Consider the following 26,100-nt stretch of genomic DNA (forward strand, 5'->3'; position numbering starts at 1 on the left):
ACCGAGAACTTGAAGTTAGATTTGTCATCAAAATACTTTTTGTTTCCTTTTAAAAGAAAGGAGGCAAAAAAAGCTCAAAGTTATTGGAGTACTGACAGTTACATTATGTTAACGTTACATAGATGCAGACTACGACGATGAAAAATAAGTCGACTAATTAATTGGGAGATCTAAATTGAGAATCAATTTAAACACCAAATGTTGTGTGGTTCGATCGAGCCAACTTTAGCATGCATGGTCTTCGAGGGGCAGACAAACGGGGTTCTTTCTCCCATCCGGTGCCGGACATTTGATCCTGAAACTGACAAAGTGGATCCGACGGCCAGGATGAACCCGTGAGTGACCTAGGGTTTCCTCTTGTCCATCACCCAGGCGATATAACCGCGGATAAGGGCCGAGCGAGAGAGAGTGAAGCGCAGTTGGGGCTGCCCTCCCGAATCTCCTCTCTTTCTACCTATCTACCAATCTATCCGTCGTCTTCCTTCTCTTCCCTTAGCCCTTTTCTTCGTTCTCCGATCGACGTATCCCCAAACAAAACAAAAAAAATCTAAAAATTCGTTGCCAAAATCATTGTTGTTCTTACAATTTTTGCATCGAAATCGCTTAGAAAAGAGGAAGGTTTGCTGTGTTTTTATTTTTGTTTGACTCGTAGGGGAAGAGAAAGAAAGGCAAAAAAGAGATACTGTATCTTGTTGAGGGATGGCGCAGGTTCAAGTGCAGCCGCAGCCACCGAATGGGATGGCCAACAATGGTGGCGCTGCCGGGGTAAACCAGTTCCCGTCCTCATCGCTCTACGTCGGTGACCTCGACGTGAACGTGACGGACTCGCAGCTGTATGATCTGTTCAGCCAGATTGGGCAAGTGGTGTCTGTGCGCGTGTGCCGCGACATCGGCACCCGCCGCTCGCTGGGCTATGCCTACGTCAATTACAACAGCCCGGTCGACGGTGAGCAGGATGCTTCTCCATTGGCCGTGCTTTTAGATTTAGTCTATAATCTCTCAATTCGATGCCTTCATTCATGACGGTTTTGTAGATTTCACGAGTAACAGTTTGCCGAATCGTTGATCTTTTCCGTTGAAGAATACCTTAGGAAGGGGACTTGCGGCTTGTTTGTTTAACATGAGACATTTTTATTTTATGTCGGTTTGCAATTTGGATATCGTTTGAATGGGTGATGCGTAGGTCCTGACTGATAAGTATTTTATGTGGTCAGGATACGTTTCCTGGAATTCTAAAACTCTTTTTATGATACTGTTGATGTTTCTAGCAACACAAGCTTATGTTTCATGAAACATAAAAACGTCTATATGAACAGTTTTTTATGCTTAAGGGATCCAAAATTAACTGTGTTGAAGATGAAGAAAATCAATAATAAGATTTCCACGTGAAAAATAGATGTAGGATAGCCAATAAACATGCAAAATAAAAGATGAAAGCAAAGGAAAAAGATGTTGATGGTTCAGGTTAAATAACTAACTTATGACAATTAGATGCATGCCTTGAGCTTAGTTAACTCATCTTGAATGTTCACAAATGATTAAGGTCAATTAAATGGAATAAGCCTCAATTAAAGATGTATCTCTTAGTTTTTTTTTTTTTTTTGGCTTCATTAGGTGTAATTACATGTTGTCAAAATAAATTGATGAATCAAAGAGAAAAATGGAGTGAGGAAAGAATGGAGAGGAGAGGATACAAAAAGATAGTAGAGATTTAAAGCAGGAAATAGAGTCTTACGACCCTGTGTCTCTTTGGTAAGAACCAAATGACTGGCTAATTCTCTTTGGTAGGAGCCAAATGCTTTGTAAATGCTGACTAGCATAATTCAGCTACCAAATTATAGCATGTACCTAGTTTTCCTTGGCATCAGGCTCATAAATTTGGGTTCTTGTCATGCTAGGTGCGCTTAGGCGCACTGAGACTTCATTTTGTTTTTTGTGTTTAACTTCACCTGAAGCTCCATGGCTCCAAGGAATGCTTAAGGCTTCCATCTCATATGCCTTTTGAGAGACCCATGAAAGGCGAGCCTCTTATATATTCAATTGTTAGTGTCCACCGTAAATACTCTTTATCTGTCCCAAATGATGCAAATTCGATTTGTTTTATGCTATATATGTTTTTGTTGACAGAATCGACCTAGTCACATTTGTGTAATGGCATATTTGCAAATATGATAATGATTTATTGCCTGAGCCAATAAGCCAACTTTGATTATTTTAATATTGAATGATAAGTAATTTTAGTTCTAGATTTTTTTTGTAAGCTCATCTTTCAGGTATTCTGTGAAAAAGTGCAACCAGCTTCAGTGAGGCATGCGCTTCACTTTGATTGCCTAGATTCTGAGAGGCCATCGTAATTCTTCAATTCGGCCCGAGCTTTTGATAACATTGTATTATTGTAAAGTTGGTTGATCATTTTGTTATTAACATATATAATGCTCTATGGGAACATCACTACTAAGTTTTTGTCATGTTTTGAAATTTCCTTCAATGGATACATTATCTTATGATGATTTATTGTATTTGTGTATTGATGTAACAGAGGCGCTGACGGTTGCAAGTGTCATATATTAATGGTAGTAGCTATACTGAGTTAAGAAGTGGGTTAAATAACATTGCTTTATATTAAATCCTATTTTATTAGGTTGCAGTACCTAAAATAGTTAACTTGTTGACTAATCCTTCTTGTCACTTAGATGCACAACTAGATCATCTTGTTATTTATATTCTGTACCATATTTGCAATTCTTTCCTAATAATGGATCTTCCAATTACTTCTATATCTTGAGTTCTATGAGTGGTCTTTGGTCTTGCTTTATGTTTGTGCAATCTTTCCTTTGTCTTCATCCCTGAAATCTAAATAGGAAAGAAAGACCTAGTGTTTCTTGATAATGCCTAGCTAATTTGTTTGTTGCCTGTTATTCTTGCGTGGTTGACAGCTGCAAGGGCACTGGATGCGCTGAATTTCACACCTCTCAACAATAAGCCTATTCGTATAATGTATTCAAACCGGGACCCTAGCACTCGTAGAAGTGGGGCTGCTAATATATTTATTAAGGTATTGCATCTTCTTATTTTTCTTATCAGTGTGGTTTGCTTCAACCTAAGTCCTTTATAAGTTTCCTATTTTAATTAATCAAATTTTTTGTTAATGATTATTTCTTGTTACTTGTCATGTCAGAATCTGGACAAAACAATAGACAACAAAGCACTGTATGATACCTTCTCTGTATTCGGAAACATACTTTCTTGCAAGGTTGCTACTGATCCTTCTTGCCAGTCAAAAGGCTATGGTTTTGTTCAGTTTGATCAAGAGGAGGCGGCACAAAATGCAATTAACAAATTAAATGGTATGCTTATCAATGATAAGCCAGTTTATGTTGGACCTTTCCTTCGTAAACAAGAAAGGGAAAATTCAGCAGACAAGGCAAAATTTAATAATGTCTTTGTCAAAAACCTATCGGAATCTACAACAAAGGAAGATTTAGAGAGAATATTTGGCAAGTATGGGAAAATTACAAGTGCTGTTGTTATGAGGGAGGAGGATGGAAAATCAAAGTGCTTTGGATTTGTGAATTTTGAAAATACGGATGCTGCTGCTCAGGCAGTTCAGGAACTCAATGGGCAGAAATTTGATGAGAAGGAGTGGTATGTTGGAAAAGCACAGAAGAAATCTGAAAGGGAGCGAGAACTGAAAGGACGGTTCGATCAAAGTATTAAGGAAGCAGCAGATAAATATCAAGGACTCAACTTATATTTGAAAAATTTAGATGATGACATCGGAGATGATTCACTGAAAGAATTGTTTTCTGAATATGGTACTATTACATCTTGCAAGGTATTGTTGCATTTTTTCCATGATTATGCTTTATTTTTGTCAATCATGGAGCTTTTCTCTAAGATGTTACCCTGATATATGTCAATTGTGCAGATTATGCGGGATCCCAGTGGTGCAAGTAAAGGTTCTGGATTTGTTGCTTTCTCGACTCCTGAGGAAGCAGCTCGAGCTGTAAGTGAAGACTTTCTTTCAGCATTTGGATAATATTCTGGAACTGACAAGATTCTTTCCATTCCATTAGCTTGCAGATATGAATGGGAAGATGATTAATGGAAAACCACTCTATGTTGCACTTGCACAATCGAAAGAAGATAGGAGAGCTAGATTGCAGGTAATTTATCTTATGCAATTTCACAGATAATTTATCCTACTGTCTTTTTCAGTTAATAAACAAGCCTTTCATATGCTATGTGAAAGCTATTTTGGTGCCTTCACTACCTAGATACTGTATATAGAAGTCAAGTGGCCCTACCCTCTACTTCAAAGTCATATATTGATCCAACCATGCTTTATGGTTTATAATGTTGGATGATAAGGAAATTACATGTTATAATTGTAAATAAGATGAAGATGATGAGGTTGATCATGTTAGATACAAGTTCCATATCAAGTTTGTACCCATGGTTTAAATGACTTTTTTGATTGGTATATACCGATTGGTGCATGCTGACAGGGCAGTTATATTTGTTCCAATTCAAAATTGGGGTTTTTTATTTATATTTTAAATTTTAACAGATGAAAACAGTTGTTGATAAGTTAGCTGTTTTAGATGGTAAAGGAAAAGAGTAAACTTTTTGCTTTAAACAAGACTTTTCTCTCTATCACTCGGACGATGCAACCTCCACTAATGCCGCTGCCACCTTGTCTACCTACTACAATATCCATGCTGCCTCCTCCTTGTATCATCACTGCTGTTGCCTCATTGGATGGCGTGTGAAGCTATTCTCCTCTTCCTCCTTTCTCTTTGGGCCGTGCTGATTGTGACACCAGCATTCTGCAAGTTCGTACACCGGTTTATAAAGGACATGTATTGGTCAGGCCAGGAACGGATGGGGCTTGGATTGGATCTTGAAGCCTTGGCTGTAACAATTGTTCAAGGACTGCTGATTGTGACACCAGCATTCTGCAAGTTAGTATACTGGTATATGAAGGACTTGTATTGTTGAGGCTAGGAATGGTATGGGTCTTGGATTGAATCTTGAAGCCTTGGCTGTAACAATTGAGGTTTGGGTGAATTGTTTAAGCCTTTAAGGTAGTTTGGATGGAGCCTGTCAATCAGCTAGTCTTTTATTTGCTGAGTTCTACTGGATTTTGATTTTTTCTAGGTTCTGTACAATATATTCCCTGGGCTCTTTGCAGTTGTTGGTTTGCTTATTTAATGTTTCTCTTGCAATATAGATTTTGTTGTGAATTGCTGTCGCCATGGTGGTTTACTTTTTGCTCGATGTATATTTTCAGTCTATTTCATATATTTCCTGATGATTGGTCATGTTTTCAACACTGTTGCATAGTTCTACTTGACAATTTTGATATGATTGACTAAGAAATTAACTATTTTGACATGATTGACTAAAACATGTCTGCTTGATCTTGTTCAATGTAGGCACATTTTTCACAGATGCGGCCAGTTGCAATGACACCTGCCATTGGTCCTAGGGTGCCTATGTACCCTCCTGCTACTCCTGGTTTGGGACAACAAATCTTTTATGGTCAACCTCCGCATGCTCTTATTCCTCCACAGGTACAATGTTTTCTTAAGCATTTTGCTTTGGCTTTATCTTTAATCTTCTATTTATTATGCATACATTGAGAGTATGCCTATGAAAATATGAATTTATTTGGTTTCTTTACTGACATCTGATGTGATTTAGTGTTAATCTGCAAGGACATGGTTAATTGTAGTTCAAAAATAATGTTGTGTTATAACATAAAAGCTCATCTTGATTGCAGATAGAGAAAGAATAACATATAGTAGGTTTACACTCTTTCAATGGAGGAAGAGTATGGGTTTTGTTTGAATTTTTAAGACTGAGATGTTATTTTAAGAATTGGACTAAAATCCTACTGCATTCATTAAATTCTGTTTCAGCAAAAGAAAATTTATTCTAATCCCTTGGAGCCATCGCTCCTATATGGGATGCTTGATGACTAAACTTATTAATGTGTCATACACTGGATGCTTAATGAATAATAGTTGAAGAAACTGTGTGATGAATTATGAAACATTTTGAATTTAGACAATCTAGAGTCACAAAATCTTTTTAAAAGAAACCTTGACTTATGGAAAATGAATCCTGGTGATCTTACTTTCAATGCAATATATTTAGTATTGATACATCAGTTGTACTCCAAGTAGGTCTCTGAAGCTAATTCTAAAAACTCTCGCGGAATAGTGGCAAGATAAGCTATAACTGAGAATTGCTACTTTGTTAGTCATGGAACATATGGAGTGGTACCTAAACTTTTGAAGTTGGATATGATCAATTGATAATCCTAGTCGGCTTGTTTTCATTAACGTTGCATTGTTGTAAACATGGATGCACACAACATGCCTTTGCATAAGATTTTACTCTCAATTTCCATGGAGTACATTGTTTTTGTGCTTTTGGGCAGGTTGAACAAATTTGAAGTTTATGTTCCTTTGAAAGATTTGGCTTGTAATTAATACTTACTGTCAGTTGCATGGTTGCCTAAAAGAATCTTCATTCGCAGCCGGGATTTGGCTTCCCACAACAGCATGTTCCGGGAATGAGGCCTGTGGGTGCTCCTATGCCAAATTTCTATTTGCCATTAGTCCAACAAGGTCAGCAGACACGCCCTGGGGGGAGACGTGCCAGCGCTGGACCTGTGCAACAAACACATCAGCCGATGCCTTTAATTCAGCAGCAGGTTTGTGATTTCTTCTTGTGCTTAAAAATAGTTCTCTTTTGCCACTGCTCCATTTGATAGGTTTGATTGTTCTACGGTTGGTAACATTGATGTGGTTTGATCAGAGTATGTGGTTGATATAGATTCTACGACAGGCTGGGGAAGCACCTGGCTCTAATTGGCTATTATAACCATGTTGAAGGTTAACCAATAGGGTAGACAACTCTGGCACAGCATGATTAAATAGTGTGAATAACAACATGCCTAGAGTGTATGACGGTCATTGTTCCATGCAATCGTAATATATGATTTACAGTGTGCAGTACAACTCATTGTATCATTCTTTTATGTGTAAGTGCATACACAATTATTGGTGTGTTTTTCCTTGTTTAAATCCATTCACAAGACTCATTCACTTTGTTAATATTGTTGATATTATTCCATTCCAGATGCTTCCACGTCGTGTCTTTCGCTATCCTCCTGGGCGCAACATACCTGAGGTTCCTATGCCTAGTGCACCTGGAGGAATGCTCTCACCTTATGATATGGGTAGTTTGCCTATACGAGAGGCTGCCATTTCACAACCTATTCCCACCGGTACGCTGGCTACAGCCCTTGCTAATGCAACCCCTGAGCAGCAAAGAACGGTATGTGCTCATAAATAACCATGTTTCTGTGCATCTTTTGTAAAATTTAGACAATCTGGTTTTGTGCACCAGTGTAGTCAAAAGTGGTAGGCGTCAAAAGGCTCAACGATCCCAAAATGCTCGAGGTGCTCTCAAATATTATAATTTAAAAATTATATATCATGAATAATAAAAAATAAAACAAAAACAACACATCAAACTTCAATCTTGTTTATAATCTAGCTTATAATCTTCAATCTTGTCACCATCTAAAGCTGTTACGACAATCCAAAACACTAAAAAGTAACACTAATCACCACAAAAATAGCAATAATAATCGACATTTTACTACTGCTGTACTACAGCAGGCAGCAGCTTCTGTTCTCACAAACAAACAAACAACAAAGACTAACAGCAAAGCAGGAGCTATTCTAAGTTTAAATTGACAAACAGCAATGAAGTGGCAGTGGTGAACGGGGACGAGCGAGGGGAAGAGGCTGTAGGATGGCTGGGGTGAATGGGGAAGAAGACAGTGGTGAAAAGGGAAGAAAGCAGCGATGAATGGGGAAGAGGGAGGGGAAGAGGGAAGAGGGAAGAGGCTTTAGGAGGGCTGTGGTGAATGCGGAAGAAGGCAGTGGTGAATGGGGAAGAAGGCAGCGATGAACAGGGAAGAGGGAGGGGAGGGAAGAGACTGCCATGAACGAGGAAGAAGGCATTGGTGAACAGGGAAGGAGGGGAAGAGAGAAGAGGTTGCAGAGTGTTGTGGTGAACACGACAAAGGTTGGAGGGAGGAGAAAGAGAGATATACGGGGAGGGAGGGGAAGTAGTTGTTGCTGCTGTCGTCGAAGGAAGATGCCGTCGCTATCGTCGTCGTTGGAGGAAGATGTTGTCGTTCTCTCTGCTGCTGGAGGAAGATGCTGTTGCTGCCATTGCTGTCGTCGTTCGTCCATGGGAGGATCTCTGTCGTCGTGTAGAAACGAGTGAAAGGGTTTCTGCATTACGCCTTGTGCGTGGACAAGTCTCAATTAAACACTATGCCCGTCTGACTTAGGGTTTTACTGGTTCAATCAAACTAGATACAGTTATTTGGTTCAACTCGGGCTCGAGCTCGAGCTCGAATTGGTCTGAGTTGAACCAAGCATTTGCTCGACTCGCCCAACGCTTGCCTGGGCCTCGCCTGAGTGAAGACACCCACCCAAACCATTAGGCAGGCGCTCAGGCCTCACCTCGCCTGGGCACCTAGGCGAGTCCCTTGGAGTCCGATGACTTCACTGGTGCATCATCAAGTGAAGGTCTATGATTTCTTCTTTTATCATGTTCATTATGGATCTCTTCACCATCGATTCAGTCACCAAAATACTGCTTGATGCTTATTTACTTTATCCTTCAAATATTTGTTAGAAGGATAAAGTTACATTTATCCATCGATAAGTTGAGCATTCTAATATTTGTTACATTTTTTTATCCTTCTATCTGTGGGCAATTCATCAGCTTTTTCTGACCTTATTGATATCTTCATTGAATCTAAGATTGTTCTTTGCAGAGTGGTTAATCCAAAAGCGGACTACTGTAAACCTAAATACAAGTCCTGGTACATGTTCATAATTCTGTTTCATTGGTAGTACTTGGACCTTGACCAAACATATCGAGATGTTTACTGGTTAAAACATCCGCTGACAAGATATTGCTGCTTAGAACAGATTCTCAACCATGTACAGGAGATTATTACTATACCCCAATGTCTTTGGGCTGAACTAGACAGTTTGTGGTCCATCTATTCCATAGACTGATATGAGCTTTGAAAGCCACATTTAAAGCTTGGAAGATATCAAAAGTTTCACAATTGTTTTAACCATGTACTGATATTCCTTTGATGCTTTTTACCCTTACATCTTAACTTTTGGAGGGGTTGTTGGCTTGAGAAGATGAAACATAAAAGGAGCTACATATATGTTGTGCGTGTATGGTTTTTTAATTTTCTCATTTTGTTGATTTGCTCAATAATGTTGTTTCATGCTCCTTTTTTTTTGTTTGTAAATTCTCTTGGGTTTTCTTGTTCTGGTGTCATATCATAGTTCCTATGATGGTCTTCACTAACATGGACCTACTTGTGAAGTAGTTGGTCAACTGTGAACTTTCAGCTATATCTTGAGTAGTGTTTCTCTTAATTTGCTCTTACCAGCACATGTTTTTCTTGTCCAGATGCTTGGTGAAAGCCTGTACCCACTGGTGGACCAACTGGAACATGATCATTCAGCTAAAGTGACTGGAATGCTTCTGGAGATGGACCAGACAGAAGTCCTGCATTTGTTGGAGTCTCCGGAAGCATTGAAAGCAAAAGTGGCAGAAGCTATGGAAGTCCTGAGGAATGCTGCACAGCAGCACCAGCATGTGAATGCTCCAGCTGATCAGTTGGCAGCATTATCCCTGAATGATGGTCTTCAAGTTGAATAACTAGTTTTTTCTTTTGTTGAGGATGTTCTGTTGTGGACATTGGTTTTGTTCTGGAGAGAGAACTTGTTCTTTAGGGTAGGTTCGTAAGGATCATTTTTGAGTTGAATCTTGTCATTGTCTAGCAGATTTGTGGCTTAATTAATATTTGAAGTGACCATTGACTAACTAGCAATTTGGAATTAATTGTTTTTTTGCTTATAATCTGCTGGTGATCATACTAATATTTCGTGGCTTATGCAGCAAATGTTGGATTATGTTGCTCGGCAAAGAAGGTATGTATGTTTCTTTTAGTAGGCTGCACATGCAGAGAAGTAGTATGGCTGATGTTCACATAGCTTGTTTAATTGTGAAGGGACTGGTGTTTTTGAATCCATTACTTATTGGTCTTTGCAGGCTGTCACGTTCACCGGACTGATGTATCTGACCAAAGCTAGTCTGGTGTGGTACGGAGGGTCAATGAGAAATGGGGGATTGTAGTCTGTCTAGTTCTCACCGCTTGGGCGTAGAGCCTCGGGGGATCAGTTTGCTTAATCTCAAGCTCGAGGGAGAAATTTATCTATCATTCCATCTGTAGTTCGTATGAGCTCAGCTTATGATGGCGATGAAAGGTAATTTAACCCTTGCATTTATCTTTCCGATCAGTTCAGTTGTGTGTGATGCCAGTATGTATGTGAGGCGGCGATGTAACAGCAGTTGAGATTTGAGCGTGAATCTGACCAATCCCATGGCGGCGATGTCACAGCACCTGCCATTGGCCTCCTGGCCTACTCCCCTGGCTTATCTAATCAAAAGGATTTGTAAATCAAACGGTTGCTGCATTTTGCCGTGAAACCAAACCAACCTGCTCTCACAGCTAATTTAATCAAAGGATTAATGAATCAAATGGTTGCATTTGTCGTCAGATCATTCAGGTTCAAATAAAGTGTCGTGGTTGATGAGTCAGCTGAAATAGAACCTAAATATAGAACCTAAATTTCCAGACGTCGTTGGGCTTAAAGTGGGGTTAGAATTGAGCAAGTTAGAAGGCAAAACATATGACCTAAAGCAGTTGCCATCATCAGGACTATTTTATGTAAATGATCAAAACTTTTTATTTGTGGAAGGAACCCTCGTTCCCAACATAAAAATATAATAATACCCTTCATACAATGCGAAATAAAAAAAAAAGCTGTAACAAAAAAAAATCCCTGCTGAACCAAAGCAATCTGTTCCTCTCCCCTTCCACATCCTCATGGCATTCAGGATATATGTACAAACCACCAAACTCGTAGTGTTTGCAAGCACCGGTTATGAGAGAGGCCACCCCACAAAGGCCAAATAACTAAATTTTATGAAGTCATCTTGGTGCATTCTGCACATGAGCCTCTTTACGAGTAAATATGTCTTGACAGAGGGTTCAGCCTGCAAACGAGTCAAAAAGGAGAACTTGATCGAGGGTTCTGCCACCAGTAAGGTGCTACTGATGATCCCAAGGCCTTTGAAATGGTCTCCCCAAAGGATCGTGAAGATCCGGATTTTGATGTGGAAAGTTCATCCATGACCCGTTGTTCATTGATGGAGTAACACCCATTTGATGGCTGCTTGGGTCGTCCGGTTGATGCTGTCCGTACCCATAAATATTGTGAGCACTGGGGATAACATTTCCAACAAAGCTTCTTGGTTGGAGATACTGTTCTGAACTATTACTGTCATATGGTGAGCACGTTGACAACTTGTTAGATAAAACACTATAGAGGCTCCCATCTGCATTGCCACCATCGTCCAAACAGTGGCCACCACCCCTCGATGATTCAACTGCAGACCAACTACTGTAAGACTGATCATCACCGGGAAACCAATTGTAGCCTCGGGTACCACTATTCATGGATGACTGAACAGCAGCAAGATTCTGACGATCAACTGATGGAAACCCTTGGGTTGGGTACCTGGTTGTGGAATATACTTTCTTGGGTATGATTTGTTGCATATATACCTCTTTCTCCCTTACATCTCTCTGCTCTATCAACTGCTGCTGCTCCTGCAATTGATTGGAAACCAGGCTAGATTCTTGCAAATCATCATTAGCCATCAAAAACTGCAATCCAGGTTGCTTCATGCCGTTTATATGTTCTGGATAAGATGACATCACTCTCGGTTCCTTTGGAAAGGTTGGAAGCATCTCGTTTCGACCAAATGAACAAAACAGAGAAGGCCGGCCGTCTACATCAAAAGCTGATGGAATGGACTCTCCACCTTCGGATTCTATTATGTCTCTCTCTAGATCAATCATATTAGTTGGATGTTCTATTGTAAGTTGGGGTTGCCGAAGAGACAACTCGCTAGCTGATGTGTAACCATGGTTCTCTGTAGAATGGTAATAAGAATCAGAAACACCTGCCGTCTGCCACATGTTTTTAGGATTCTGCTTTTCCACATGCGAAAGAGGAGAGAAATCATCATCCTGTTGTAATGTCTCTTCTTGGTTGTGGATGATAAGACTAGGTTCCTTGTGACTATTCGGAGAAGGAATGAGCTCCAACTGATGGTCATCAATGGAATTATCTTTGGACTGGCCGTAACTTTTGTCATTAATATCCTGGGTATGTTGATTTCTGCAATAACCATCATATGTAGGTTCTTCTGGGGAGCCCTCAGAACTTTCTAATTTATCATCCTAATCAATTAGCCATAGAAAAGTTAGCATCTCCAACCTCTTTTTCATAGATGGAAGCTTAACAGAAAAAAACTAAAAGAAATTAGAAATCAGCAAAGAGCAGGGAAAAAATGTAGACTACCCTGTTGTCAACAAAAGCAAAAATATCTCACAAAAGGCAAAGGCAAAGTAAAACAAACTACAATTAACTAAGGTTTTATCATACAGAATTCAATTTATGTAAATCAGCACCATGAGAAATTCAATTAAGACCGTAAGCCAGGAGTTATCTATCACTTTGCCACTAGTAACTCACAAAATTCTTTTATCTCTACAACAAAACTAGGTGAAAATCCAGTGATATGTGCACCAGGAAACAATTTCTCCAAAGAATCAACTCGTTTTCCTATTCAATTCCACAAATCATTTTGATAGACTACATATCATACTACTCGCTTGGAATAGACTACTTTGTTCATTTGGTAGGCCAGCTTTTAATTAGTCGAAATAAATCCCATAGCTTTCCCATCTCAAACTACAAAACAAACAAGGATCGATGATACACATACTAAAGAGAAGAAGAGGTATATAGGTAAAGCCAAGGTTTTTAATCTCATACCATATTGGCGTACCAAGCGGAGAACATGAAGCAACTTAGGGTTTTTGTACCTGATCGTGGATGCGGAGAACTCCCCCCACCGACGGGCGAAGTGCCTTGGGGCCGACTAGTGCATGCATGAGGGGGAGTGGCGGAGGGGGAAGGCTTCCGGAAAGGGAAAGTTCTCGTGGCCCTCTAACGCGACCTTCATGAGCGAGCTCCATTCCGACCGGATGGAAGGCTTCGGAACCTTCATCGAGTCGGAGGGCAATGCCAGACCCGATTCCTATGTCGCCGACCGAGAGCACGAGTTCGGACACAAGTGGTACTCCAATGACGACTATCACGAGGGCGGCTAGTGGCACAACCTACAGGAGAGCTGCGGCCAGTACGTGTGGCAGAGGGGAACTAATACGTCGGCGAGTGGCGGAACGACATAATATTCGATCGTGGGGCGATCATCTGGGCTAATGGCAACTGCTATGTAATGCCTAGTTCAGGTCGGTAATGGTCAAAATTTTGACCTTTACCACCCAGTACAGCCTCGTATCGTCCGATACGAGGCCAAAAATCTGATACCACCCGATAGTGGGCGGTCTGCGTGCCGATAGGCTGACGGACTGGAACGTACCACCCATATCAGGCAGTATGATACGAAACGTTGGGTAAAGCAATTACAAAATGGTTCAATTTCAACTGCATCATTATTAATGCAGCTTGAGATCCTTGTTACAATCCTTAGTGTCCATTCAGAAGCATGCCCTGGTGTATAACCTCCTACTCCATGTAAGACTATTGGTAGATATCTTGATAAAGTGGTTGAGGAGTCAAAGATTAAATTAATACTTTTGAGCAAGGTTTGCAATACCATCTGATACCGTACTGGTAGTATTTACTTATCCCACAGCTTGTTGGCACAAGGACTTGGGTAAACTAGGTGGTCTGCTAGGTATAGGGCTTGTACCCAAGCGTAGTTCAACGCCTATACCATCCGATACAGGACTTCTACTAGATAGTAATTTTTATAATTTTCATCTTTTTTTTCAAATTTTTTTCGAAATTTGATATTGGTAAATCTCATACCCATATTGGTCTGGGCCAGGAATGATATGGCTTTGATACTCAAAATTAAAAACCTTGCTTTTAAGAAGTCGGATCCTCTATGATATGGCAATCATGTACCATAGCTGGTTTGACCCTATCAGGATGAATATCCCAAACTTCTTGATATATTGTAACAGAATAGTCTTCCACAAGTTGGTTGTTGCATCAAATTGTATTCACAATGCACTATTGAGACCCATAAATGAGATTAGACCTCAGTTTGTAGTAAAAGTGATAACCAACGATAATGTAAACCTTAAAAAGGTTGGTGGCATTGTGTTACTTAGTTTGCCAATCCATCTCCTTAAAGTTTATCTTGCAAAGAATAATCGGATTGAAAACTATGTTTACATTTTGGGTTAGCTCATCAGATGAAAAGGTCATGGAGCTCTATATATCCTGCAGATTCTGAGATGCAGTGACTGAAATCATTGTCATGATGGGGTCATTGTATGTATTGCTCTATCATAGTAGATGGACTATGTATATCACATGTCTGCACTATAAAGGAGATCAGGAAGGCACTTTCTGCTTTGAGGACATTTGAGTTATATCTCCGTAACGTTGATCAGAGATGGGACACTCAGATGTCCAAGAATCTATGCATGGCAAGTCATAACTGTGTTTTAAGGATAGAGCAAGTGGAGAATATCAACTAGCAATTACCCTTTAATTAAATAAAATAAATGGCATCAAGTACCACAATCAACATCCTTTCTTATATTTGTCTATGATGTGACCACACATGTGCATACGTAATACTTAATAGTTACTAGTCACATTTACATTATAACTGATACCCGCATCTCTATTCATCCAAGTGTGCATGCACATGGATATTGAGATTCTAATATTAGTTTGTTTTTTATAATGTGAGCATATGTAGTAATGAATTGCATGTGTGTGCGTGTATGCAAAAATGCAAACAAAAAACATCACCGAAGATTTCTGCATCACAATTTATATAAGCAGATAAGTTTTAAGGAGCAGCATACTCTGACCATTGCAGTCAGCCAGTACCATAGGGAGTCCACGGGCACTATTGAAAGTTCATGCCATGTCATGCCCATTGAGGCATGTGCATGGATGTTATATACTGGAAAGGGATGAAGAACTCAGCAAGCACCGGTGCAATTTACCAACTAATTCATAGCATGTACAGAGTACAGATTTCATTACCATGGATGGTGCTTAGAGTTCTCTTTGCTACCTCTACAAGATATTGGCAAGCATCTAAAGAACTACTAATAGTATTAATTAATATACGGAAATCTTGAATATCCATAATAATAAACTATGAAAACATGAACTAATGAAGCAAAGTTTCATTATATATTCAATGATTTCAAAGGTTAACTTAGAAAGTAAATGTATGAAAGAATAATAATAACTAATAAGATCAAAGAATACCTTATCATTTATAAACTTCATTTTCTCTGCGAGTTCCCGTTCCAAAGATTTCCAAGATCGCTCTCTCCACAACTTCCGGCCCCTAGCAGCCTCAAAAGCTACCAAGAGATCCTTGTTTGCTACTTGCAACCTGCTTGCACGAGGCTTAATTTTCAGAATCTAATAACTTTCAGACATCAAACTGACCACGAGAGAAATGATAACCAACCAGTGCTCATGCAACCTCTTCTTTTCTTCCTCTTCAAATGTCTCATAAGGATGAACATGAAAGCATTGTATGTCACCAAGCACACGACCAAGTAATTTAGGTTGAATACCATCAGCAGAATGCTTTATATTCTTGATCTGCTGATGTTGTGCCCTGCTTACCTGAAGTATTGACAAAAAATAGAAAAACAAATGATTAGCATTTTCAACCATAGGATTGCAATCATAACCCAGCACGCCAGATTTCTTCTAAAAGCCTCATAAAGAAAGCCAATTTTGAGTTACAGATCAGAACTCAGAAGAATTCTTTCTTTTTATGGACTGTTAGATAAATAAAATGAACAAAAATGCCAAAACTATCCAACAAATATGAAACATATCAGATATACAACTAATGTGCATAAAACTTATCAAAAAGAGCAGAAAATCCACACAGACGCAGCTTGACTTAGTTCAAGCTTATAAAGTACCAAATTGGGAATGATACAAGCATCAAATTTTAAGATCAACCAGGAAAATATTCAAAGACCAAGTGTTCTTAATGTCTGCTTAAACCAATGGACTTAGTTCCACAACATCTGAGTCTAAATATATGCAAGAAAACAGAAAGAAGAAAATAAAACAAACAATACAAATCAATAATAAACAAAACCAAGATGAAAATCTTAATGATTTTCTCAATAGCAGGAGTATCAAGACATAATATGTGTGAAAGAGGTATCTTATCTCCATTGGCAACAAACTAACCGGATTCATACCATGTAGAAAGTCTTTACACCGTGGTTTTTTATTTTATATAGCATATCTACAAGTCGAGAATCTGACAAGTTATTTTTGTGTAACTTTTGCAATGAGTCAAAAGTAGCATAGCTTGGTTGTGAAGAGAAGCTGGAATAATTTTATCCATTGATATAAACAGTCAGGACTATTAGATGCTGGGAGGTGCTTGCCATGAGCATTTGCATTTCAAATAACTTTTATATGATTTCACTGGTTGGCTATCTTCAAAGTATAACTCTAGATAATGTAGAAAAGTTCTCAAGCCCCATGTCTCTAACAAGACAGGAAGGTCTAACTAAACCACTATACATTCTTTTTCTGAATCAAATTTCTGGGAGACAGAATTCAGGTCATCTGCTTTTAACTGTCACTAGATCAAAAACGGATGTAACTTCTTAGGATATTTCCAATGATTTATCTAACAGATTTCTCATTAAGTATTCAAAAAGAAATATTCTGGATTAGATAACAGACTTGTCATCATTCAATCACTCTTATCTGAGTTTATGAAGCATAATAAAATGCATTTCAAAGAGAGATGCAAGTGATATCATTTCAAATAGAAATGAGCTCGTGTTATTTGATATAAAGTTCCTATTTACTTACAAATTTAGTCCTAATGAGGATATATTCATTTGACTTTCAAAACATCCCAGCACATCAAATACAGTCCTGATACTTATATATTTCATATCATTTTCATTTGAGATGGTTACTAGCAGATTGTTTAGTCCATAGATACAAGGTGCATTCCAAGCCAACTGGCAAAAGCCATAAAACTCAAGCCAACCAATTATGTAAAGGCATTTAGATGATAAAGATAATATCATGTCAAAAGAATGTTCTCAACTTTAGTGAAGTTATTTTGGTCTAAAAACCTTAGATATACTTGCACCAACTACCATATAACTATATAAGTGAGCTTAACTACTTAATAAGTAGGACGTACAAGTCAGCTGACCTTAATATATGACATGTATTTATCAGTGTCATCAGCATGATCATTGACTTTATGAGGTGATTCCCTCTTTGAGATTGCAAGAACTTTAGCCCTTTCAGCAGAATTAGCTAAGCTTCCTTCCTTGTCCTCGCAATATCCTTCACTGTATATTCAAGGTGTTCAGCTTAGAGGAATAGAACAAATGCAAAATACTAATGGATGCACATAGAGCCCAATCATCTATGAAAAAATTGGCAACAAGTGTTTGCAGAAGCCAGTTCAATTTATGAAGATAGCTTCCAAACCTATAGAAAGACAGTGGTTTCCTAGGATGCAAACTGTGATAAGGATCAACAAATTTTATCATTATTATTAATCAACAACCAAGTTTCGAAATAGTAGGCATGTTAAATTATTCTAATCCAAAATGAAAATAATAGACCTATCAAAGCTTTAAAATTTTTCTCAACAAGATTTTTCTAAGATCTAATATCAACTACTAAGTTTGAAAACAGTAGGAATGTTAACATATTCTAATCCAAAATGAAAATAATAGACCTATCACATCCAAAACAAAGAATTAGAAACATCCTTTCTTCAAACCGACCGAGCAAAATTGCCCAGTTCACCTGTTGGCCTTCCATCAAACTGCCAAATACCAGGTTGTTTCAAGCAGTGTGCCCGGTATTAGAACCTTGAATACTACCATCGCAAACAATAAATTAAGATGATGTTAAGGAAGAAAAGGAATTAGAAGATGCGTAAGGATGTTTCTACACATTATGTAGGTGATGAAGCAACGAAGTATCACTGATGTCATGACAATTGGACAGAATCACAATGAAAGTCCCTCTGGAAGGCTTTGGTTCAAATGTCATCCATATGGCTAGCACAAACATCTACAATATCAAGAAGCATGAGAGACAACAATATTTAAATTCAATGCAGATTAAAGAGGCCGCAAGATGATCTCAGAATCTCAGATTGACGGGAAGAACAAATATTAAGAAAGATTACTTATATTTGCTCATCAAAAAGTGTAAAGACATTTTTAGTCCATACCCTAAATGGTATGAATCATCTTCATTTCATAGCACTAGGATGAGCCATGTGCAACAAAAGTGATTAATGTGTATAGATTGCTGGATCGTTGCGATACAGTCAATTAAGCATCAAAGTTGAATTTGGAGCATTCAATTCAGCTTAGGAGCATCTTTTTAACTTTCCATTTATCGGAGTTTTCTTGACTTTTTAGATGATGTAATGCAATAATTATAAAATACTAAGGCATGTAGGATTCTAGCAAATCATCCTGTGTCTTTAGCAGTCATATGGGTCCAAAAGGTCGTTTTGAGACATATTCAGACAAGAGGAGAAGACAAAGGCATTCTCAGGTCCCCAAAAGCTGTTCATATAACATTTCTTCTTATTCTCTTTAGTGTTGTACTAGAATATAGATGAGTATCAAACTCTGAATATATATGTATTCATCTATACAACTATACAAGTATTACAGGCTTCTGACTACTCTGGCTCTATGGTGCACCTCCCTGTTCACTCTTCTCCACCCCGAAGAAGCCTGAAAAATTGAACTGGAATGGTATTTTAATTGGATTAATGTTATTTTAATTTCATACATGGAACACCATTTCACTTGGACATGTACGAAACTGACAAGTCTGTAAGGTTTGGGCATGAACTGGCAGACTTCGAGAGGTCTGGTCTGGCTTATTAGGAAAAGCTATTTAACACCAGAATAGGGTTCATGTTTGCGAGCCCTCTTCACTCGCGAGCCACCTGCTGCCGCTCATCGCCCATTCGTGTGCCACTGATTCCGGTTCGCTTCATCCTCCTCCACCTTCCTCTTTCTTCTTTTTCTTCCTCTTACTCCTCTGCCTCCTCTTCTTCCTCCACCGCCACCTCTTCTTCCTTCGTCTTCCTCCTCCTCCTTCCTCCTCTTCCTCCGCAGCCATCTGTTCCTTCCCCCTCCTCCTCTTCTTTGAGTCTTTAGTATGTACAGGTGTACCATGTTTCGGTACACGAGTCCTGACTGACATGTACTGGTCTGTCCAGGGACAAAAAGATTGTCAATACGAGACAAGAGCCTTTGATTTCAGATTTAACTAGATTAATAAAAGATAGTTAATTTGAATGGATATTTTCATCACTTAAGGTGCTCAACTTATTAGATCAATTTAGTAATGAGTTTGATTATAGTCAAACTCCTATAGATTAAACTAAGTGGCTTAGTTTCCAACTTCAAGATGCACAGACAGCTTACAGAAAGAGAGGAAATGTTGATGGTACTTGACAATTGCAAATAAAATATTAACATTTCTTTCTTCTTTTCCCTGGCTGCTCAGACCTCAGTTTTCATTAGGTGGGAACTCTCCTCTTCCGACCACCTGGTCTCCTCCTTTATCTTCTTCTCATCTCAATCCCCATCTCTCCTCTCATCTAATCCAACACCATCTCCAGCAGCTAACGATAAACTGCCACCATCATCCTGAAGCTACAACATTGAAAATATCATCCAAACAGTTTCAAATATGTTTACATCTGACCCAAGGGCCTCAGCAGAAAATTTCAGCAACCTTACCTCCTAAGGACCAGCAGAATAGCATTGAGATCAACCCACCAAGTTTCCTTCACATGTTAGTGCAAAGGAAAGACTTGTACATGGTGTCTGGGTATGGTGCACTCTGACACAGACTCAACTTTTTCCATTTCAACTTCATAGGAAAGCACAAGCTTGCAACGAAGTTTCTCGCATATAACAGTGAGGTCATATGAACTATAGACATGCATATAACTAATTCTCTGTGAAACTGGGATACCACTCGAAAACCTTTATAGATTCCTAGCCGAGACAAAGCTAGCCAAGATGTGAACTTGCCATCAAACCTAAAGAGGATAGATAATGTATACAGTTCGCCTTAATGGATAGGAACCTACCATATCAATTGCAATTTAACCACACAACCAAGAAAATTTCCAAAGTTATAAGAACTACCATTTTGGTAGCAAACATGCAACCTATGAGAAACCCTCCAAAGTGTCCCTCAAAACGAAGAAATGGTACCTTGCCTCCTCTTTTTTGGAGCTAAGCTTGTGTTCAAGCAAAAATAACCATGTAGTCAATAATGTACAATGATAGAGATACCTAGTAAAGATTTTTATTGAATGGCCACAGGCAAAAATGTTTATCCATGTGTAGGAAAGAAAAAGACAAGAAGAAACAACCTCAACAGTAACTCTGGATCCTTGCAGTTTAACCATCGTTCCTTCCATTTCTTCAAAACCTCAAGCATGCTGCAACCATAAGCATATTATTAAACACACTTAACAACTACCAAAGTGGTACTTTGAATGCAAAGTTTTGCAATCTCCTAATATATTTTTACTGCACATACCCCTTGTGATACTTATTTATCTCACAATAATATGCCCTCTTACTGAGTTGACATTGTTCCTCCACTTGAAGAAGAATATCAGGATGAAGATTACCAGCACAAAGAGAAGTAGACCTGTGCAGTATAGGATAACTCCTTCAAACAGGCTTATCGGCAATTTAAAACAAGGACAATACAGATCCGTGGAGCATATTGGAATAAGTCTACAACAGTTTTGAGTCAAGAATCTGCGGAAAAAAGCCTAGTGCTGAAAAAATATATCTCCTTGTAACATGGTTATGACATTTGAGCTCATATTACTTCTCCTACCTTGTATTTGGTTAGATTTTATGTGAATTTGCATATATTATCAGTTAGATAAACTTTCCAAGAAACAAAAAATATTTAAGAACAAAGTCTTTAAATTCAAGTAGATAAATATCCTTAAAAAACCACAGTTCATATTATTTAGAAGAACATTATATGTTGTAAAACTGGAAATCAGCATCCTTCAGATTCAATAGTGGAGACTCCAATTAACAGAAGCTGACCAGAAGCAACTAATCAACAACAAAAATTCAACTTGCCATTTCAGGGAAGGATTTCCAAAGTGGTGATTTTCTCCGTTAAGCAACGAATGAACTACTTGTTCTGCACCTTTCACACTAGGAAGAAACTGAGTGAGAAGCTTTCTCTCTGATTCTGAAAGACATGTAGCCCAAACCTGACAAAACATTTAGAGCAATATGTACTTAAAATATAGATACTAATGATTTTAATAAGAAACAGAGGTTACAAAAGAAAATTCATTAGTTGTGTTAGGACAATCATACCTCGTAAGAAAGAACATCAGTCAAATTGTCCAAACTAAAAATTTCAATTGGAACAGAAACAACATCAGCTAAGCCAGCATGGGACTGGGAAACAGAGTCAAGGAAAGGAGAAATATCTGTCCATGATAAACTGATTTGTTCCTTCTTTGCCACAACTCTCCTTTGACGGTCATCCCATGCCAGATCCACACGACATCTTAAATTTAATATGTAGTCAGATGAGTCCAGCTTTTTTTTCTTCTTTCCTTTATGTTGTTCATGGAAGTTGGAACTTGTTAACCGTTTCTTCTGTTGACCAGCTGCCATTCTGCATGTCATCTGAACATGACCATATGACCAATCTGTTTCAGTTGAAATGCATCCCTGATGCCTATTTGAATGTACTTTTCCTGTTCAACATGAGTGGGATTACCATGATAGAAAGCATTGCAGTTATTTATGTGACCATCCAAAGGAATGAATATGAACAATTGAAGTTAACTCAAATCAAAGAAGTCCATCATGTCTAGGATGGATCCATGTAGATCTAACCTGAATCCATGTAGGTTTGGCCTAGATCCATGTGAATTTAGCCCAGATTCACATATATCTAGCCTAAATCTGTACAAATCGAACCAAGATTCATGTAGACCTAGCCTAAATACACAAGAAACTGACCTAACGAGTCCAGCCTAAATCCGTGTAGATCTAGTTTAGATCTCTATGGATCCAACCTAGACCATGAAATCCAGCCTTAATCTTTATAGATATAGGCCAGATCCAAGTAGATTTGTGCAACTCTACTTTATATCTAACCCAAATCTGTACAAATCAAACCAAGATGTAGATCTAGGCTAAATACACATGAATCTGACCAAATGAGTCCAGCCTAAATCCACATAGAGATAGTTTAGATCTATGTGGATCCCACCTATACTATGAAATCTAGATTTATCTTTATAATATAGGTCAGATCCAAGTAGATTTGCATAAATCTAGCCCAGATTTGTGTAAATCCATTGGGATCTGAATTAAACATGTAAATATACGATAAACCTAGGTTGTATTTTTGTTACTTCTTCTGAATTGCATAGTTCAATCCACTTCTTGATTGATGATTATAGGAAAATGACAACAAAGAATCAAAGTACCAACCCAGTGTGAGCATACTTGATAGTCGGAGCATATCCATCATTGGTGAAACATATTGTTCATGGTGAAGGAATAACAAGGATGAAGCAGTCTTTGCTAGAATTTACAGAGATCACCAAATGCACAAAGGTCCAAAAACCCAAATGAGCTTTTAGCAAAAGTCTAGATACCTGAAAAGCTCTAAGACTGCAGAAAAACATAAATATAAAAGGAGCACCTGAATGGATGGACATATAAGCTGTAGCAAGCCCATGATGATCCACTATGACTTAGTGATAGCAGTTCTCGTGATGTTGGCAGGAGTCCGAAGATGAGGCATCCAATTGTGTTACTAATGTTGATACGAGGCTTTCCTTGAGCTTTTCCAATACGAGGTTCGTTCACAATAGTGTTACTAATGTTGATACCATGATATCCCCCCCAAAGTGCAATACAAACCAGAATCAATGATGCACAGGAGATTTGTTACCGATTCATGGCATCCATAAACAAGCATGATCACATCAAATTCACAACACATGGAAAACGAATGCAATTTCATCTAGATCTATATGTACTCCCCAATATTGACCAGGTTCGGATGTGAACCAGCATGAGAATAATCCAATTTCCAGCACTCCACATATGGTACAAGGCTTACCACCTGGTAGCCCTGCAAACCGAGCGGTAAGGCCAATCTTTTATTATTATTTTTAACTTTTTTAAAAAACCTTAATAACCCAACCCCCATCTTCTTTCCCTTCCTAGTGCAGTCCACCTGGGCCGATCACCTTTCATGGTCCCTGTCCCCGCTTGTTGCCCCCTACTCCTATCCACCGTCTCCAAAAAAAGGGATCTATATGGACCGATAAATAAACAATTTAATCCTTATATGAAACCAAGGATTGAAATATCGTACTGTACCTAAGTTTCGACATTCTCTCGGTACAGTACGGTACGATATTGTATATCGAGTGCTATACCGCTCCGTATACCATTCTATATATATATATATATATATATATATATATATATATATATATATATATATATATATATATATATATATATATATATTCTTTTATTTATATATCTATTTATTTATATTTTTAAAAAATGTGCGACGTCGCCTCTCTTCTCCCGAGGTGGGGCGACGTTGCATATATATATATATATATATATATATATATATATATATATATATATACCACCCGGTAGCGAGCGGTCCGTGTACCGGTTTACTGTCAGACCGATACATACCGCCGCCTGTACCGGGCGGTATCATTCGAAAATGTATACCTTGTATGAAACAAAATGAAAGCTAGAAAAACTAGTTGTTTGTTTAGAATTTTTATGGCTCCAATGGCAAACCAATATAGTGAAAACTTTGGTTTTTACAGAAACAAAATAGAGGATATGAAAATCAGTTATCTGTTGAGAAATTATGGTTAAAGCATATCAAACTCAATCAATGTGCAATAAAGCATCCCATTCTTAAACATAACAGCTTGAGTAAGACTAGTAAGCGAAACACAAGAGAAATGATCATCAGATGGCGAAGCTTGCAAGATGCTTTAAAGATCTTTTCAGTTCTTATATAAGATATTTTATTCTGAGTTGCTTACAGGAAGAGGAGGCAGTGGACAGAAATACAAAGTAGAAAGAGGACAGTGGTGGGCGGCACAAGGGAGGCGAGTGTGACATCAAGAGGGAGAGGACCCTAGGGGGTGGGGGGTTTGGGTTAATGCTAATTAAAGAATGGGTTAAACAAACTCTGAATTATGACCAGCGTGTACCAGTCCGGTGCCTACTGGTCCAGAGCTGTAATCCTCTACATCCCGCCACTTTGACATGTACAATAAAGAAAAATGCTCCTCTAATACTGCCTACCTATTGGAGCACTTCAAGAAACCACCATGCAAGGACTCACCAACCCTGTTCACTTTGTGTCAAGCGATAGCAGAACCCAACAACCCTGATACTAAGGATTCAGCTACTGTGAAATCAGCATATTGTTTCCTCAAAACTAGGAACACTGATTTCGGATCTCAAAGGAATGGATGGAGCAGGGCCTTGGAAGCTCCCAGCCACTCATAAAGTTGTTATCATTTGTTGGAAACTTCTTGCAGTCACCTTCTTACCACTGAGAGATTGGCTCACCTGAACATAACCAGTATACATCGCTGCTGTTTGTGTGAGGAGACAAAGAGCACCTGGATCCTGTGGACCACATTTTCTGTAACCACAGCTTTTCAAATTCTGTTTGGAACCTCTTTATGAGGTTTTTCAATATACAATTTAATTTTAGGACTAACTAGTCTAGTGGGTCCTGGCTCAATGGAGATGACTGGACACCTAACGATGCTAAGATCCTTTGAGGTTTAATTGCTAACATTTTCTGGCTCCTGTTGCAGAGAACGCAATAGTGACTGCCCTTGAATACATCTTTTGATGATAGCTATCAAGTTGTTTTCTTTTCAAAAATGGATGAAAGGTAGAATCTTACATTATTGTTTTCTGCAAAAAATCTGTATAAAAAGCACTATCATTGATAGCATAATACCGAAAAAGAAATTTTTGAAAAATATAATAAAAATTATACACGCTGCTGAAAGCTACATGCCATGACGTCATACGAAACCAACAAGCACCAAATAATCAAAATCCTCCCGCGACGAAAACAAGATGGCCAAACAACACAACAGCAGGAAACAAATGGCTCACTATCGAAGCAAAGAAGCAACACATTAAGCGGTCATTAACATACTCTCGCCGTCCATGAAACCCAATTCACACGCACAAGCAATCAAATAACAAGGTTTACGAAAGAACTAACACCAGCAACAGATCCCATTCGTAACAAATGGTTAGAAGAGTACCACCATCACAAACAAAGATTTCAATCAACCTTCTCAATGAAATCAACAAGAATCGACGCCTTTAGACAGACAAGAGCCGTAGCAAATCGAATCAAAAAAGTACAACCCAAGAAATCTAACCACAGGAAATCGAGACGGACAAAACCTAATTAGATATCAGGAGTCGAATACCTCTCAAATGGGCGGAGGGGGCGGAGAAGGAACAGCAGATGGCGAGGGTTTGCTACCCTTCCTTCGGGATTGGGGATTTCTAAAGATGAGGAGATGGGTTGCTTTGTCGGAGGCGTTAACTCGTCCGACTCGGCCGCAGCGTGGCTCCTGGTTGATTGGAGATTTGCTGTAGGGCCCGTGTCCCGCGTCAGCGACGTATGCGAACGCAGTGACCGCATGTTATGTTTCTGTGAGCGGATTCACTGTGCATTGGATTTGATG

General features: G+C 38.7%; 2 protein-coding genes across 5 annotated transcripts; one reads left to right on the plus strand and one right to left on the minus strand.

The window, feature by feature from the left end:
• The first annotated feature begins 400 nt into the window (after window positions 1-400).
• LOC135649537 (polyadenylate-binding protein 2-like) lies at window positions 401-9,948 on the plus strand. The gene is made up of 9 exons (XM_065168008.1): window positions 401-946; window positions 2,937-3,055; window positions 3,179-3,835; window positions 3,929-4,006; window positions 4,077-4,166; window positions 5,439-5,576; window positions 6,548-6,724; window positions 7,153-7,350; window positions 9,532-9,948. Exons 1-9 carry the CDS (start codon window positions 700-702, stop codon window positions 9,781-9,783), a joined length of 1,956 nt encoding a protein of 651 aa, XP_065024080.1. The 5' UTR covers window positions 401-699; the 3' UTR covers window positions 9,784-9,948.
• An 870-nt stretch (window positions 9,949-10,818) lies between these two features.
• On the minus strand, window positions 10,819-25,989 carry LOC103996627 (uncharacterized). Of its 4 annotated transcripts, none has more exons than XM_065168007.1 (10): window positions 23,028-23,774; window positions 22,829-22,906; window positions 21,680-22,068; window positions 21,434-21,570; window positions 20,868-20,981; window positions 20,698-20,766; window positions 17,476-17,617; window positions 15,736-15,896; window positions 15,528-15,657; window positions 10,819-12,436 (listed from the first exon to the last, which is right to left on the minus strand). In XM_065168007.1, exons 1-10 carry the CDS (start codon window positions 23,041-23,043, stop codon window positions 11,240-11,242), a joined length of 2,433 nt encoding a protein of 810 aa, XP_065024079.1. In that variant the 5' UTR covers window positions 23,044-23,774; the 3' UTR covers window positions 10,819-11,239. The 4 variants fall into 4 exon arrangements, with proteins under 4 accessions (XP_065024079.1, XP_018673651.2, XP_009415844.2 ...); XM_018818106.2 differs by having other exon boundaries at window positions 22,814-22,906; XM_009417569.3 differs by lacking the exons at window positions 22,829-22,906; window positions 23,028-23,774 and adding an exon at window positions 25,840-25,989.
• Window positions 25,990-26,100: the final 111 nt, after the last annotated feature.

Source organism: Musa acuminata, chromosome BXJ3-9 (assembly GCF_036884655.1).
Source record: "Musa acuminata AAA Group cultivar baxijiao chromosome BXJ3-9, Cavendish_Baxijiao_AAA, whole genome shotgun sequence".
Lineage (NCBI taxonomy): Eukaryota > Viridiplantae > Streptophyta > Magnoliopsida > Zingiberales > Musaceae > Musa > Musa acuminata.

Coding starts and splice junctions, on each gene's coding strand:
- LOC135649537 (XM_065168008.1), top strand. CDS start 700: ATGGCGCAGGTTCAAGTGCAGCCGCAGCCACCGAATGGGATGGCCAAC. Junction 3,836..3,928: donor GTACTATTACATCTTGCAAG/GTATTGTTGCAT, acceptor TCAATTGTGCAG/ATTATGCGGGATCCCAGTGG. Junction 7,351..9,531: donor CCCCTGAGCAGCAAAGAACG/GTATGTGCTCAT, acceptor TTTCTTGTCCAG/ATGCTTGGTGAAAGCCTGTA.
- LOC103996627 (XM_018818106.2), bottom strand. Junction 20,767..20,867: donor ATAAATAAGTATCACAAGGG/GTATGTGCAGTA, acceptor TTATGGTTGCAG/CATGCTTGAGGTTTTGAAGA. Junction 15,897..17,475: donor AATACATGTCATATATTAAG/GTCAGCTGACTT, acceptor TCAATACTTCAG/GTAAGCAGGGCACAACATCA.